The 16,802-nt window shown below is 30.9% G+C and overlaps 1 protein-coding gene across 8 annotated transcripts in view; it reads left to right on the top strand.

Moving 5' to 3' along the window:
• The window catches only part of LOC139521705 (IQ domain-containing protein H-like), a 39,437-nt gene that overhangs the window by 10,405 nt on the left and 12,230 nt on the right, over positions 1–16,802 (top strand). For 3 of the 8 annotated variants that reach the window (XM_071315249.1, XM_071315246.1, XM_071315247.1), the window contains exons 5-14: positions 124–243; positions 1,058–1,135; positions 1,925–2,096; positions 3,183–3,409; positions 7,489–7,622; positions 8,445–8,522; positions 9,179–9,287; positions 10,128–10,355; positions 10,638–10,788; positions 16,198–16,373. In XM_071315249.1, coding sequence (XP_071171350.1) covers positions 124–243; positions 1,058–1,135; positions 1,925–2,096; positions 3,183–3,409; positions 7,489–7,622; positions 8,445–8,522; positions 9,179–9,287; positions 10,128–10,355; positions 10,638–10,788; positions 16,198–16,373 — 1,473 coding nt within the window. Of the gene's footprint in view, positions 1–123; positions 244–1,057; positions 1,136–1,924; positions 2,097–3,182; positions 3,410–4,169; positions 4,185–4,968; positions 4,990–6,165; positions 6,259–7,488; positions 7,623–8,444; positions 8,523–9,178; positions 9,288–10,127; positions 10,356–10,637; positions 10,789–16,197; positions 16,374–16,802 lie in introns of all 8 variants that reach the window. The other 5 variants (XM_071315248.1, XM_071315242.1, XM_071315241.1 and 2 more) reach the window with 5 other exon arrangements.

Genomic DNA, 16,802 nt, shown 5'->3' with positions numbered 1-16,802 from the left:
TTCAACTTAATTAAAAAAAGAAATTGTACAAATACTCATCAATATGCATTTGATTTAGCTTGATTTTGATTGCAATGCAAATTGTTCCTAGGCTAGTGTTTTATGAGGATTGTTACATTTTAGGCCAGACATGTGCTTACATTGAGGACTGTATTGAATCCACAGAACAAATATAACAGAGATTCGTTAAATGACAACTTTGGTATAGTGCTACCACTCATTCAACAGAGAAATAAATCAAAGGTTTGTTATGCTCTAGTAGGCAACTTTGGTATAGTGCTACCAATCATTCAACAGAGAAATAAATCAAAGGTTTATTATACTCTAGTAGACAACTTTGGTATAGTGCTACCAATCATTCAACAGAGAAATAAATCAAAGGTTTATTATACTCTAGTAGACAACTTTCTTGGATCCTGTTAATTTGCATGCCAAGTCTGGTTAAAGTCAGGATTTATCATTATTTTATTGTATATCAGCATTAGATATAAAGTTTGTTTTCACTCTCAGAAAAATACAATTTATTCTTTAAAAGATTTTATGAAAGTTCATTAGAAAATATGACATGATCATTGATGTGAACATCCTAAGAAATGTTTTGGAAAAATTAGAATATCAAATCAATGAATTTGATCACGTTATTAGATTTACATAGCAGATTTGATAATTTCTTAAGTTAGTTATGAACTAAATATGATAAGATATTTACATTTAATTCAAAACAAATAAGTCATTTGTTGTCAATATGTATATTAAGATTTTTTTGTATGTTCAATGAGATCATACATCTATGAGAGTAAGAAGTAAAATAGAAATTGGTTTATTTTTATATACTGTGGATTCATTTATTTATGTGGATCGAGTAAAACTTGAATTATCATGGATTTTTGATTTCGTGGTTTAGCCCATCTCTGCGTATACAATAATAAAGCCTAAAAGAAATGTAATTTGTTGAACATTTGAAGTTGATGTTCACCGAAACAAACGAACCCTACAAAGTATGGTATTCAACGAATTATAATGAATCCACAGTAATTGCTATTTTTTCTTTTTGCAGCAATTAGGTAAGACAGTTTTGGGTTCTACTATAGAACCATTGGCAGTGTTGCCAAGAGCCAATAGAGTGGACACACAAGTAAGTTATATATTTGTTACTTTGTATCAGTTTTTACATTATTTTTTTTTTAATTTAAAACAAAAGTAACCATATTTATATACATCATCTTTCAACACATGCTTAAATTTAAAAAGAATATGTGGTATGATTGCCAAGGAGACAACTCTTCACAAGAGACCAAATGACACAGAAATAAACAACTATAGGTCACCATACTGCCTTCAACAATGAGCAAAGCCCAGACCACATAGTCATCTATAAAAGGCCCCAAAGAGACAAATGTAAAACAATTCTAACGAAAAAATTAACAACCTAATTTATGTACAATGGATGATAAACAAATATTACACAGCAACAAACAACAACCATTGAATTACAAGCTCCTGGCTTGGGATAGACACATAAATAATAAAATGTCATGCAGATATAAAGCAGGATATAAATATCACCTGTCACATGATAACTAAGGTAAGTGTCTCAAGTTGATGCACTGAGGATAAGATTTGGACCATAATTCTTCCTTCTAAGCATCATTTTGATGGGAAAGAACTGTTTTATTATCAAGCAGATTGATTCTAATTCCACATACAGTTAAAACCAAGAATTGATGGAATTATATAAAAATTGTTTAAAGGGAACTAGATTTTGTCCTTTAAAAGGCACTGTATTTCGCAGACAAAATTGTTAACAAGATATGAAAGACCAAGTAAAGGTTAAATCAATAAGAAAACTAACTACATTAAAAATTTTACTATAAAAATCTGACCATTTTTAATGTACCATTATAATCATAATTTTTTTTCATAGCTTGCACCACCCGCCATAACAGAAGACGATGCCAGAAGGGGTATACTAAGTCTGATAGAGAGAGGTCTGATACCTCCAGCAGCCCAGCTGACATTAGATCCATCTCCTGTCAAAAACAGATTAGCCACTCTTCATGATCCCGTGGACAGAACTAAACCACCCCAACAAGCAGGTATACATCTTAGAAACTAGCATTTTCAAATAGCATTTGATTTCTGTTATTATTGATCTCTCCTGTGTGTTAGGATTTATTGATATATATATATCCTAGAAAAAGTAAAAAAACAGAAGATGAAATAATCATGTAAGACATTCTACTTTTTGTTTTATTATATGTCCCATTCCAGAAAAAACCAAATCCTTGAAAATTAGATCATTTGCTGCAAGCAACATTTATAAGTTCGAGCAGACTGGTCATTTCAGTGTGGAAATAGTGTGGCCAGATAGGGTGACATGTCCAGCTCTGGACTTTGTGAACTCGAAAGTCAAAATTGTACAATGCAAGGTTCCCATTCAAATTACATTATCATGTTGACTTTTCCACCTACCAAGTCATTAATTCTTTCTTTTATGGATACCTGAGCAGTATGCAGTGATTGTTTCTCAACAGATAATATATTGATAGAATATAAAGACAACAGCACACATTTTATGTTTAGATTGGTTAATCAGTGGTCAACATAGTTTGCCACTTAGTTCTGAAGGCTCCATTTAAAGTGAAAAACGTGACAGAAAATATGAGTCTTCATTCCTGCCAAATATGATTATTTACACAGCTACTTTTTCATAGGCACTATTTCTGTACTTAAAATCTGTAGTACTGGAAATTTACTTTTAATATTTAGTACTATTTCTTGACTTTAGAATTATTGTAATATTTAGGTACTTGTATTTTCTAGTACTTGATTTGTATTTAAAATATTGGTACAAAAATAATACCAACAATGATCACAGTATTCCATGTTTGAACATCATATTCATAACTTGATGAGATTTGTAAAAGATAAAATTTCAAAATGCTGAAAATGTAACCGTGCAACCCAAAGTCTGTAGTACTTTAATTTCATGTACAAATCAAGTACTGTAAAACACAGGTACATAAATATTACAATAATTTTAAAGTACCAAAATAGTACTGAATATTAAAAGTAGATTTCCAGTACTACAGATTTTTGGTACAGAAATATCACCTATGCAAAAGTAGCTATGTATTCATGTTGTATCAGTTTGAAAATGTAAATTTTTGTCTTCCCTCCAGAACCTGTGACCACTCTGGCTGGTGTTCGGTTAGATGTCAGTACTAAGGGAAGTTCTCAGTCAGATAATATCACCAGAATGCCTGTTGTTCCACCACACCCTAAATCAGCTGGTAGTACAGAGACCAGAACCCCATCAGCCAAGTCCAGGGCTACCACCACCACCATACCAATGGTAAAGACCCCGGCTACAATGAAGACATATGAAATGGTGTATACACAACCAATGGTAGGTCTTTATCTTAGACTTAATATTGGATCAAATCAACATTATTTTGTTTGGCTTGTATACTCAATTTTATTTTAAGGTCATATGCAGTATTTTCTACCATTAATACATATATGCATTTTCTTCAACAAATAAATGTTTCCAATTTTTAAGATATATACAGAATGCATCTCTTGTTTCCTAAACAAAAGTATTATATAAAACAATTTTAAAAAATAGAGCATTGTATATGTCTCTATGAAATCTATCTATTGTTCATGATGTAAATGTATGCTCCTTTTAATGTTATAATTGGTAATCAAGTTAAATTAGTATATATTCATTTCCATCTTTTAACAGCGTCACATAATTTGATTTATATTTATTTTTTGAAATTATAAAAGTTGTATGTTGTGTTTAGGTAGCATTTAAAAAATCGTTGAATTGTACATGTCTGAGAAATATTGCATATTATCTTTAAGTTGCTATAATCATCATATAATCATCGTAGAAATTAGGTTTTTGAATTGATTTGATAGAATGCTAACTATTAATTTGCTGTGGTTTAAAAAAAAAAATTGATGTTTATGATGTATATTAATGATTTTCTATTGTAACTTGAAAATGCTGTTGAAGCCCAGTCTCTATTTTGAATGGTGAAATATCCTTCAGGTGAAAAATAACAAAACATTGCTCGTCTTTCTTTTCATAGTCTTTTGAAATAAATCATAGAAAAGAAAGTAAAAGATTTCTGCTATTCAATTGCCTGTTCTAATTTTAGAGTCGATACTATGGGGTAAGATATAAACAGAACAACCCTTTATCACACTACTGTTATTTATTGTTTATTGACATCACAGATTAACCTTATGTGACCATTCTGCACTCTTTATACTTAATATGAATGTGTACCTGTCTTCTGCTTCAAAACAATTTCTTTTCCTTTGAGAAAGTCTTAGTCTTGCTAGGTAAATTATGCTGCTAGACAGAAATTTTCATTTTATAGGTAAAGCTGTTCATGTTTTTAATTAATAGATATTTTTGGTAGACATCACTGTATACAGATTCTACCACAGCATCAACTTTTATGCAGTATCTCTGCTTAAGACCGTGAAATTAATTGTGAAGAGAAAAAAACAATGTAGTACCACATGAAGTTCAGTTTATAATACCCAAATGATGTTTAGACAATATGTTAACAAACTTTGATTTTCCCTTTCTTCATCCTGACTGATCAACAAACTTTTGTTCTTGAGACTTGAGAAGTTTTTCCTTGCAGTTACAACCACAGATAATTTGTCTTACAATTAAATAACTGAGAACAATAGAATCACATTTTATTATCCAAAATGAACTTAAAAAAGTTTAAATTAGCTAAGAAATTCTAAATCTATAATCAAGTTTTGGTTAAACAACTTCATAGATCTGTTGATGTAAGAGTTAAATTACCAAAGGGAGATCATTTGAAGAAAAAATACATGAAAATATAATAGCAATCTTATCGGTTTTTTTTTAAACATCTTCCTCTCAGTAGAATTAGTTATATATATATCCATATTTATTATTTGTTGTATTTTCAGCCAGGGACAACACCACAATTGGTACATAAATACTTTTTCTATCAGGGTTTGGTTTGCACCTGTATAGATATATATCACCCTGTAGGGGGTAGTACATTTAGTTAGTAGTTCACCTCATGTGCTTACATTGTGCATTCTTCCTTTGCATCTTTCTCTTAACTTATTCAGGAAAAATTTCAGAAGTTTCATTTTTTGAGATATGTTATGAAAAGGTAATGGTTTGCGCTTGGTAAAGGAAAATAAATATATATGTGCATGATTCTTTTGAAAGATGACTTAAACAATGTTTAGTTCCTAAAACTTATATTTACAATGTTGATGAAGTTTTAATAGTGTCAATGATACACATGGGATCCAATACACATTATTAGAAAGAGAAATTTAGAATATAGCCCAGACATTTAGAGTAATGTCCCCTGATCCTTTCCCTGTTCTATTAGAATTTACCTTCCTGTAGAATAAATTGTACAGGTCCAGTACTTTAGATTAACTAACCCTTTCAGCAGACTACAATATTACATACTATTTTTTCTCTCTGACTGTATATTTTCCATGACAATTGATTGATGTATGACCGTTAAGTTTGAATTTAAAGGTCTTGTGTTTATAATTGTAATATTTTAAAATAAATTATTAAAAAAAAGGGAATGTGGTATGAATGCCAATGAGATAACTATCCACCAGAGTTCAAATGAAGTGGATTTAAGTCAAACCTAATTTCAAACTACAAACTTAAATGTAAGACCTGATTTCTGCTGCAATAAGCAATTTCAAATTCAATTGAAGTTATTTTTGGTTATCTTCATTTTGATTCCGTTTGTTAAAACTTGAGAGATCATGCCATATATTCTTCAAGATTACAAATTTACATCTTTAGCCCAAAAGTCGCCAAGATCAAAGTTTTCCTTCAAAGACTGCCATTATATTGAAACACATGTGACTGTACTACAATATTAATTCCTTTGTTCTTTTATAGATATATATTGGATCCAGAATGAAGAGATTGACAAGGTTTTATTGGATAGGTTGGATCTTCTTTGAAAATCTACTACAGATTATAATCATTCAATACTGTTTTTGTTTTAAATATAGGTTTAGCCCAGGAGAGAGAAATGATTATTTTACAAATACTTGAAGCACACTTGAATATCATAAATTTCAGATTCATATTTTAATTGAGTATTTTTTATTGGTTAGTTACAGCTTGGACCATGCAGTTTAAAATGGTTAGCCCACCTAGGTGTTGCAGTAATAGAGCGACCTCTGTATTGTAAAGACACACTGTTTAATGTATTTCACATCAGTTATTTTGTTTCAGCATGACAAATGGCATGTTTTGATTATTTCTCAGTGATAGCATGAAGTTAAAACTTCTCTTAAAGTTTGAACATGTAGACTTTTAAATGTTTCACTTATTCATAGCCATCATGTTACAATTTGCAACAGTTAATACAATGGAGACTGAATACAATTTATTGTTTCATTGATTACAGTTATTTTTATGTTTTATTGATTCATGGTAATGATATACTGGCTTACATTCAAGAATAAATAATTTTAGCATCTTTCTCTTTTTTACATTCCCTATGAAGTTCTATATTAATACAAATTTTTGGTCAAAGTTGTTTTTGATGGAGTTGAAGTCCAATCAACTTGAAAATTATTACACATTCCCTATGAAATGATCTATCTAATTTTAATTCCAAATTAGAGTCCATGGTCCACTAAACATTGAAAATGATAGTGCAAGAGGGGCATCTATTTACTATTGACACATTCTTGTTTTTCAAGTAACAATTTATTCAAATTATAGTTATTTATCTCAATTAGAAGTATATATTTTTATGCTGAATATGAAATTTAATGACATTTATTGTTTTATGTCAGATGTTTATTCAGAGTTACTTCCCATTGTAGCAAGTTTCTGATGACAGATATAACCTCGTGTAGGAAATTTTCACATACAAATTTACTTTCAAGCCCCCAAACTCTGCCGCTAAAATATGAAAACAAACAGAATTTTACTCTAAAAACCTGCTCTCAAAAAAGATATCCCTTGTAAAACTCTAGCAAGGTGAAGTAATTTATTAAGAATCTGCTTATTCTATCGGCTATCACAGGTTTTTTTCTACACGGTTGTATTTGATTTAAGGATTGCACATGTACACTAGTCTGAAAGTTGAATATTGTCTTTTGTATCTTATTCTTTATTCTACAATAATATTCAAAGAATTATTTTATGTTCACCAAAAAGTTTCTTCTTGCAAACAATATTTTGTCAACAACATTGATGATTTAATGAACAAAAAAATTAGATAAAAAATATTCTGTTGCAATCTATAATTTTTATTAGAAAAACTATGATTTGAAAAAAGATCTACGTATACATATTTGTGATTGTTTCTGTCAACTTCATTAATCATTGTTTTCATGTCAAACAGCTGATGCTATATTGTGCACTTGTATATTTGTGAAAAGTTTGTATATCAATATCTTGATAATGCTTTTATTTAATTTTAGCCTCCACCTACTACTCCAGCCAGTGGGGACCAAAAGCAGATTATGCACAGATTTGCTATACAGAATGGAAAGATTCGAGACACTTCAGCAGATTTTATGGCATTTAAACAGCATTATTGCTTGTCATGGGGCAGGTTAGTTGAATTTGACAATGCTTATATCCCCGTCATTTCATCTCTGGTGGATAGTTATCTCTTTGCAATCCTTTCACACTTCTTATTTTTACAAGGAATACAATAACTGACTTTAAGGCAGGTTTTTCCAACATTGATCACAGGTTACTAAGATCACAGGATAAATCATGTCTTCCTAAACCTCAAGAAAATAATCACTTCTTGTGAATAAAAACAATTGTTGAATGAAATAGATAGAGAACTACAGAATAACTATTCCAAGAAATCAAATAAAGCAAAAAGTTCAACAATTGGCTTAATAAGGGACGACATCAAAAGTTCAATGAAGGATAAAAAACTTAATTCAAATAGTTTTTTCACTGACCCCCCTACCCCCCTATTAACTTAGTTTGGGAAAAATTGATTGACCCATGTGGATATATGTAAAAATCAATGTCGGATAACCAAATCTTGCAGCAGTTCAATCCCCCACCCCCAAACTATTTGAATTAAGTTTTTTTATCTTACATTGATCTTTTGATGTCGTCCCTAACAATACCTTTATTTACATTATTAATGCCAGATTTTGATAGGTTAATACAAGGGACATAATTTGATAGCAAATTCTCTATTACCCGTCCTAGAGACATTTAATGAATTGTGGGCTTTATTCAATATGGATGGTTCTTATGAACAAGATGTTCTAATTTAATCCTTTTAATTTAAAATTTAATAGACAGTAATAACAGAACATTCAGTATTATAAATTAATGAACACATGGACTTTCATTGCAACTAGTGTAATTATATATTTTAACTTCTTTATTTGTATGTTTATTTCAGCATTGTTACTATGATGGGACATCTACTAAGATTACTGAACAAATATATGATTCCTATTGCATTTATTAATGGTGATAGGTAAGTCAGTATTCTTTACTTTTTTTAGTCTGCAAACAGCCATTTTACTCTAGAAATAAAGGTGTACAAATAATCATATCTGCCAATAATTAAGTTTACAAATCATGCATTTGATCAAAAATTGATCATGATTGCAAAAAATAAGTATGCTGTTTCTTATAACAAAAAATTTATACTTTATACATGTATCAAAAAAGTACCCACAAGGGGCATACAGAGCATACATACAGAGTAGACAAAAACATTGATTAGTATACCAAAGGCTGATTTCTATTAATTTTCAATAATGTTGAGATAATTATTTATTAGCATACATTTGTCACAAAACTTTATACTTCCAGGAAGAACATTTTCAATTACATTGTAATTAGTTGCAACTAATGTAGGAAGTCAGATTATTTTTGCAAGTTTCCTAAATTTTGAATTAAATGACACCAAAGGATAATTTTCTACATTATAACTTAATATTAATTGAATCCTAAGGTTTTCTATGATACAGCCAAACCATATAAAGGAGGCATTTAAAATAAAAGTCTATCACTGTATGCAGGGGGTAAAATTGGGCAGTAACTTAGGCCTAGCCAATGTAAAATCTTCAAGAACCATGCCTTAACAGGATTTTTTTGTTTAATAAATTGTAATGATTATCATTTCAGACTTGCAGATTTGGCATTGGAGTTTGAGTTAGAGAAAGCTCCATCAATCAGAGAAATTCTGTCTGTTGTCATCAATAGAGATGATGTGGAAAATATAATAAACAAACCAGTAAGATAATATTGATAATATGTCAGGATTTCCCATATATTCCTCTATACAACAGATGTACATTTATTTGACAATCATGACATACTTTCCACTGTATTTTAAATGTGATTTAAGGATCAAACACATGGGAATTTTTATTCCAAAATTTAAGGGAGGTTGACTAATTGTATTTATCAGAAAATGAACACAGAAGGAATGTAGAATAATCAAAGAACTAGGTTATATAGATATATAGGTTTATTATATACTTAGTAGTAAATACAGATAAATTGTATGTGTAATACAATCAATGGAAAGCGTGCTGTATCAGCCACCCGTGATGATATCGATATCAGCACGGTTGCAAAAGCTTTATCACACCTTTAATCTGTATGACGTCACGTCATCGATTGCAGTCACTGTTGCAAAGGCTTTTTTAAAACCTTTATCTGTATGATGCCATGTCAAACCTATAATCTTTATGACGTCATTTCAAACCTTATCTGTATGACGCCATGTCACATAAAAACATCTACTTGAGATATATATGTATATAATAAAGTGTATATGATATGTCTTTTTCAATATCACACACCATATCAACCCTCAACCAATATAATCCCTCGAGCAGAGCTCTTGGGATTATATTGGTGTCTCGGGTTGATACGGATGCGATATTGAAAAAACCATATGATATTCTCTATATATTGCACAAATATTTTCGTATCACTCCCTTGAATAAAGACCTATCTATATCAAAATAAATAAATAAAATGGTTAAGGATTTGAATAATGAAATAACACTGATGAACCTTTATGCTTAAAGTTTAAACAATTTGGAAATATCTTCTATTTTTATAGGGAAGACAATATAGAAGTTCATCAGGACAGGATATTGCAGCCACTAGAATACAATCAGCATGGAGAATGTTCAGGGACAGATCAGAATATCTGGAATACAGGAGAAAGAAATGGGCAGCTGGTGTCATTGCCATCTCATGGATCATGCACATTAAAATGTCTAAAGTCAGGGAACAACTTCACCAAACTAGAGATGATAACCTTGAAGCTTTCAGAAGAAGGGCAAAGGTCAGTTACATATTAGTTGTATTAAACACTCTCATGTTATCTTGTTCCAAAGGTTATTTCATAATTTAAAACAAAAATAGGAGATTCAGATTTTTTTTTTTTTAAATATATGGACTTTGTCTTCTTGTTACAGTAATTAATATTTGGAATTACTGTCAAATTAAAAAAGAGGTACTGAACTTCAATGTTTTCTTCCATATTTTATATATCTGATCATGAACAAAAAATAATTATTTAAAATATTAAATTAAAATACTTTTATCACTTTTTTCTATCTTTCAGAAATTTGCAATGTCTTGGGATCGCATCAAGAATTCCAGGAGAGTTATTATACACATTCCTTCTCTTGGGTTGTCACAGGATATCAGAGATAATATAAATGACTTTGCAATCAGACAGAATACACAAATGGCTCGGTTGTGTGATATTAGAGGTAACTTTATACAATCTTCTCTATTCAAATCTTCAGGGAACTATATTTTATAAAAATGAAAAATTGATGTGGTATGATTGACGGTAATTTTGATACATTTTTAGGATGAATCTATCTTAGTTTACAGTGACTTGACTGTTAGTGTTGCTATTCACCAATTGCAACTCATTCAAAATTTTGACCAAATTGCAATTTGTTTTATAAAATCAAATTGTTCAACTGGTCAGAATATTGAACAAATTGTTCAGTCAAAATGTGAAAGTGCAAGGTGATAAAATAAAATATACTTACAATCCTATAAGACTTTAACTCCACTTTATTGATGGTATTACTAAATCAGTCTATCAATCTGTATAGTTATATTATAGCCATTACCATACTAAAGGTGAACTGTTTTATTTTTAATTGCTATAAAAATGTCCAAACTAAGCTTTTATATAGTTTTTCTTTCGAAAAGTATTCTATATTCATAAGAATCACACATTATGTGAATAAAAACATTTCATATTCAGTAAAATATTTGTGAAATTGCAATATGTTTGTAGGAAGGGGAGATAATCTTTTTTGGTTTCAAAAAATCTTTATTCAAAAGAATAGTATTTTAGGTTATCTCCACAAGGAAACTTATCAATAGCATATTGTTATTTCACACATATTTTACTGAATATATGATGTATTATTTTAAATGAAATATGATTCTTATAAATATAAAATCCTTTTTATTTTTAATTGCTATAAAAATGTCCAAACTAAGCTTTTATATAGTTTTTCTTTTGAAAAGGATTTTATATTTATAAGAATCATATATCATTTAAAATAATACATCATATATTCAGTAAAATATGTGTGAAATAACTCATAAAGTGGAGTTAAAGTCTTATAGGATTGTAAGTATGTTTTATTTTATCACCTTGCACTTTCAGTCTTGACTGTGGTTTTCTACAGCAGTTGGTTCAAATTTCTGACCAGTTGAACAATTTGGTTTAATAAAACAAATTGCAATTTGGTCAAAATTTTGAATGAATTGCAATTGGTGGATAGCAACACTTACAGTCAAGTCACTGTAAGAACTTTAATTAAAGAAACACAGTTTAAAGTATATTGCCTTTTTAGCTCACCTGGCCCATAGGGCCAAGTGAGCTTTTCTCATCACTTGGCGTCCGGCGTCCGGCGTCCGTCGTTGTCGTCGTCGTCGTCGTCGTCGTCCGTCGTTAGCTTTTACCAAAATCTTCTCCTCTGAAACTACTGGGCCAAATTTAACCAAACTTGGCCACAATCATCATTGGGGTATGTATTTTAAAAATTGTGTCCCGTGACCTGGCCAACCAACCAAGATGGCCGCCATGGCTAAAAATAGAACATAGGGGTGAAATGTAGATTTTGGCTTAAAACTCTGAAACCGCAGCCTTTAGAGCAAATCTTACACAGGGGTTAAATTGTTAATCAGGTCAAGATCTATCTGCCCCAAAATTTTCAGGTGAATCGGACAACCCGTTGTTGGGTTGCTGCCCCTGAATTGGTAATTTTAAGGACATTTTGCTGTTTTTGGTTATTGTCTTGAATATTATTATAGATAGAGATAAACTGTAAACAGCAATAATGTTCAGCAAAGAAAGATTTACAAATAAGTCAACATGACCGAAATGGTCAATTGACCCCCTAAGGAGTTATTGTCCTTTATAGTCAATTTTCAACAATTTTTATAAAATTTGTAAATTTTTACTAACATTTTCCACTGAAACTACTGGGCCAAGTTCATTATAGATAGAGATAATTGTAAGCAGCAAGGATGTTCAGTAAAGTAAGATGTACAAACACCTCACCATCACCAAAATACAATTTTGTCATGAATCCATCTGCTTTCTTTGTTTAATAGTCACATAGACCAAGGTGAGCGACACAGGCTCTTTAGAGCCTCTAGTTTTATTCCCTAGCCAGAAGTGTTGCCCTTGACCCATACATATTTCAGTTTGTCCTACCGTCTGTCCTATCGTCGTTTGTAAAGGAAGCTTGAGCAGGGACATTCATGGTCCTCAAACACAATCTTCTGTCATTTGTTTAAAGAAGTCAAAATATACATGAAAAGAAGCATGAGCCAGACTTATAAGCCAAGAAATTGATAGGCAAATTATTTTTCAAGACAAGTTTAGAGTAGCAAATGTATGTTGTCATATCTTTTTAAATGTAGAAATTATACCCCCTTCTTTAAAAAAGTGGGGGTATACTGTTTTATGTCTGTCTGTCTATCTGTCCCATGAATATTTGTCACATCTTTCTCAGGAACTACATCATAAGGATTTCTGAAATTTGGTTTCAAGGTTTATATAAGTCAGCTATACTGAGTGATCAATGCATTTTCATCACTCAATAGCTTCCTAGGCTGGCGGGGGTATCATCAGTGAGCAGTAGCTGTCAGTTTCACCTGTTGATTTCTGTTTTAGATCCTAATGTAAATTTGATTTATATATCTCCTGTTCCTATATAATGTAGTAATTGATTTCGGTTTCAGATCCCAATGTAGAAGTGATTTATATCTCCTGTTCCTATATAATGTAGTAATTGATTTCTGTTTCAGATCCCAATGTAGATGTGATTTATGTATCCCCTGTTTCTATATAATGTAGTAATTGATTTCTGTTTCAGATCCCAATGTAGATGTGATTTATGTATCCCCTGTTTCTATATAATGTAGTAATTGATTTCTGTTTCAGATCCCAATGTAGATGTGATTTATGTATCTCCTGTTCCTATATAATGTAGTAATTGATGTCTGTTTCAGATCCCAATGTAGATGTGATTTATGTATCCCCTGTTCCTATATAATGTAGTAATTGATTTCTGTTTCAGATCCCAATGTAGATGTGATTTATGTATCTCCTGTTCCTATATAATGTAGTAATTGATTTCTGTTTCAGATCCCAATGTAGATGTGATTTATGTATCCCCTGTTCCTATATAATGTAGTAATTGATTTCTGTTTCAGATCCCAATGTAGATGTGATTTATGTATCCCCTGTTCCTATATAATGTAGTAATTGATGTCTGTTTCAGATCCCAATGTAGATGTGATTTATGTATCCCCTGTTCCTATATAATGTAGTAATTGATTTCTATTTCAGATCTCAATGTAGATGTGATTTATGTATCCCCTGTTCCTATATAATGTAGTAATTGATTTCTGTTTCAGATCCCAATGTAGATGTGATTTATGTATCCCCTGTTCCTATATAATGTAGTAATTGATGTCTGTTTCAGATCCCAATGTAGATGTGATTTATGTATCCCCTGTTCCTATATAATGTAGTAATTGATTTCTGTTTCAGATCCCGATGTAGATGTGATTTATGTATCCCCTGTTCCTATATAATGTAGTAATTGATTTCTGTTTCAGATCCCAATGTAGATGTGATTTATGTATCCCCTGTTCCTATATAATGTAGTAATTGATGTCTGTTTCAGATCCCAATGTAGATGTGATTTATGTATCCCCTGTTCCTATATAATGTAGTAATTGATTTCTGTTTCAGATCCCGATGTAGATGTGATTTATGTATCCCCTGTTCCTATATAATGTAGTAATTGATTTCTGTTTCAAATCCCAATGTAGATGTGATTTATGTATCTCCTGTTCCTATATAATGTAGTAATTGATTTCTGTTTCAGATCCCAATGTAGATGTGATTTATGTATCCCCTGTTCCTATATAATGTAGTAATTGATTTCTGTTTCAGATCCCAATGTAGATGTGATTTATGTATCCCCTGTTCCTATATAATGTAGTAATTGATTTCTGTTTCAGATCCCGATGTAGATGTGATTTATGTATCCCCTGTTCCTATATAATGTAGTAATTGATTTCTGTTTCAGATCCCGATGTAGATGTGATTTATGTATCCCCTGTTCCTATATAATGTAGTAATTGATTTCTGTTTCAGATCCCGATGTAGATGTGATTTATGTATCTCCTGTTCCTATATAATGTAGTAATTGATTTCTGTTTCAGATCCCAATGTAGATGTGATTTATGTATCCCCTGTTCCTATATAATGTAGTAAGTGATTTCTGTTTCAGATCCCAATGTAGATGTGATTTATGTAGTAATTGATTTCTGTTTCAGATCCCAATGTAGATGTGATTTATGTATCCCCTGTTCCTATATAATGTAGTAATTGATGTCTGTTTCAGATCCCAATGTAGATGTGATTTATGTATCCCCTGTTCCTATATAATGTAGTAATTGATGTCTGTTTCAGATCCCAATGTAGATGTGATTTATGTATCCCCTGTTCCTATATAATGTAGTAATTGATTTCTGTTTCAGATCTCAATGTAGATGTGATTTATGTATCCCCTGTTCCTATATAATGTAGTAATTGATTTCTGTTTCAGATCCCGATGTAGATGTGATTTATGTATCCCCTGTTCCTATATAATGTAGTAATTGATGTCTGTTTCAGATCCTGATGTAGATGTGATTTATGTATCCCCTGTTCCTATATAATGTAGTAATTGATTTCTGTTTCAGATCCCGATGTAGATGTGATTTATGTATCCCCTGTTCCTATATAATGTAGTAATTGATTTCTGTTTCAGATCCCAATGTAGATGTGATTTATGTATCCCCTGTTCCTATATAATGTAGTAATTGATGTCTGTTTCAGATCCCAATGTAGATGTGATTTATGTATCCCCTGTTCCTATATAATGTAGTAATTGATTTCTGTTTCAGATCCCGATGTAGATGTGATTTATGTATCCCCTGTTCCTATATAATGTAGTAATTGATTTCTGTTTCAGATCCCAATGTAGATGTGATTTATGTATCTCCTGTTCCTATATAATGTAGTAATTAATTTCTGTTTCAGATCCCAATGTAGATGTGATTTATGTATCCCCTGTTCCTATATAATGTAGTAATTGATTTCTGTTTCAGATCCCAATGTAGATGTGATTTATGTATCCCCTGTTCCTATATAATGTAGTAATTGATTTCTGTTTCAGATCCCAATGTAGATGTGATTTATGTATCCCCTGTTCCTATATAATGTAGTAATTGATTTCTGTTTCAGATCCCAATGTAGATGTGATTTATGTATCCCCTGTTCCTATATAATGTAGTAATTGATTTCTGTTTCAGATCCCGATGTAGATGTGATTTATGTATCCCCTGTTCCTATATAATGTAGTAATTGATTTCTGTTTCAGATCCCGATGTAGATGTGATTTATGTATCTCCTGTTCCTATATAATGTAGTAATTGATTTCTGTTTCAGATCCCAATGTAGATGTGATTTATGTATCCCCTGTTCCTATACAATGTAGTAATTGATTTCTGTTTCAGATCCCAATGTAGATGTGATTTATGTATCCCCTGTTCCTATATAATGTAGTAATTGATTTCTGTTTCAGATCCCAACGTAGATGTGATTTATGTATCCCCTGTTCCTATACACGATGAGACAGAGCAGTATTATTCCAAACTTCTGGGTCTGAAGCATGCGGTAGATAGTGGAGAAGTTGAGGACCAAGCTAATATGGGGGAGAGATATCATGTTATCATGCCAGAGGCTATAAATAGCTTCCAGGTAAACAATTTAATTCAAAATCAATCTGATTCTATCAACATTTTTTCTGCATTATGTGATTAAAAACGTATCAACAAAATTTGAAGATTTATATGTAATTACTTTCAAAATTACTAAAATAAAATTTAATGGCGTGTTTACAACAATGATATGCTAGCTAGCATGCAGTTATGTAAAAGTAAAATATGGATTTTTATTCTTGTGAAATTTGAGATTATTATTTACTTTTCAAATTTGTCTATTTTATTATCTCTAGAATAAATTTTAAAATCAGACATCATTTTGACATTTAAGACATTTTTTCAATTCTAGATAAATATCTCTATTTTGATGAAGTGTCTTACATTTTAGCCATAAAATGGCAATCATATTTTCTGAAAAATGTTTTAAAAACCTATACAGTCAAACCTGATTATACCGGACCCTGAA

The sequence above is a fragment of the Mytilus edulis genome, chromosome 4 (genome assembly GCF_963676685.1).
Source record: "Mytilus edulis chromosome 4, xbMytEdul2.2, whole genome shotgun sequence".
Taxonomy (NCBI): domain Eukaryota; kingdom Metazoa; phylum Mollusca; class Bivalvia; order Mytilida; family Mytilidae; genus Mytilus; species Mytilus edulis.
This window is presented reverse-complemented; position numbering and strand designations above follow the sequence as displayed.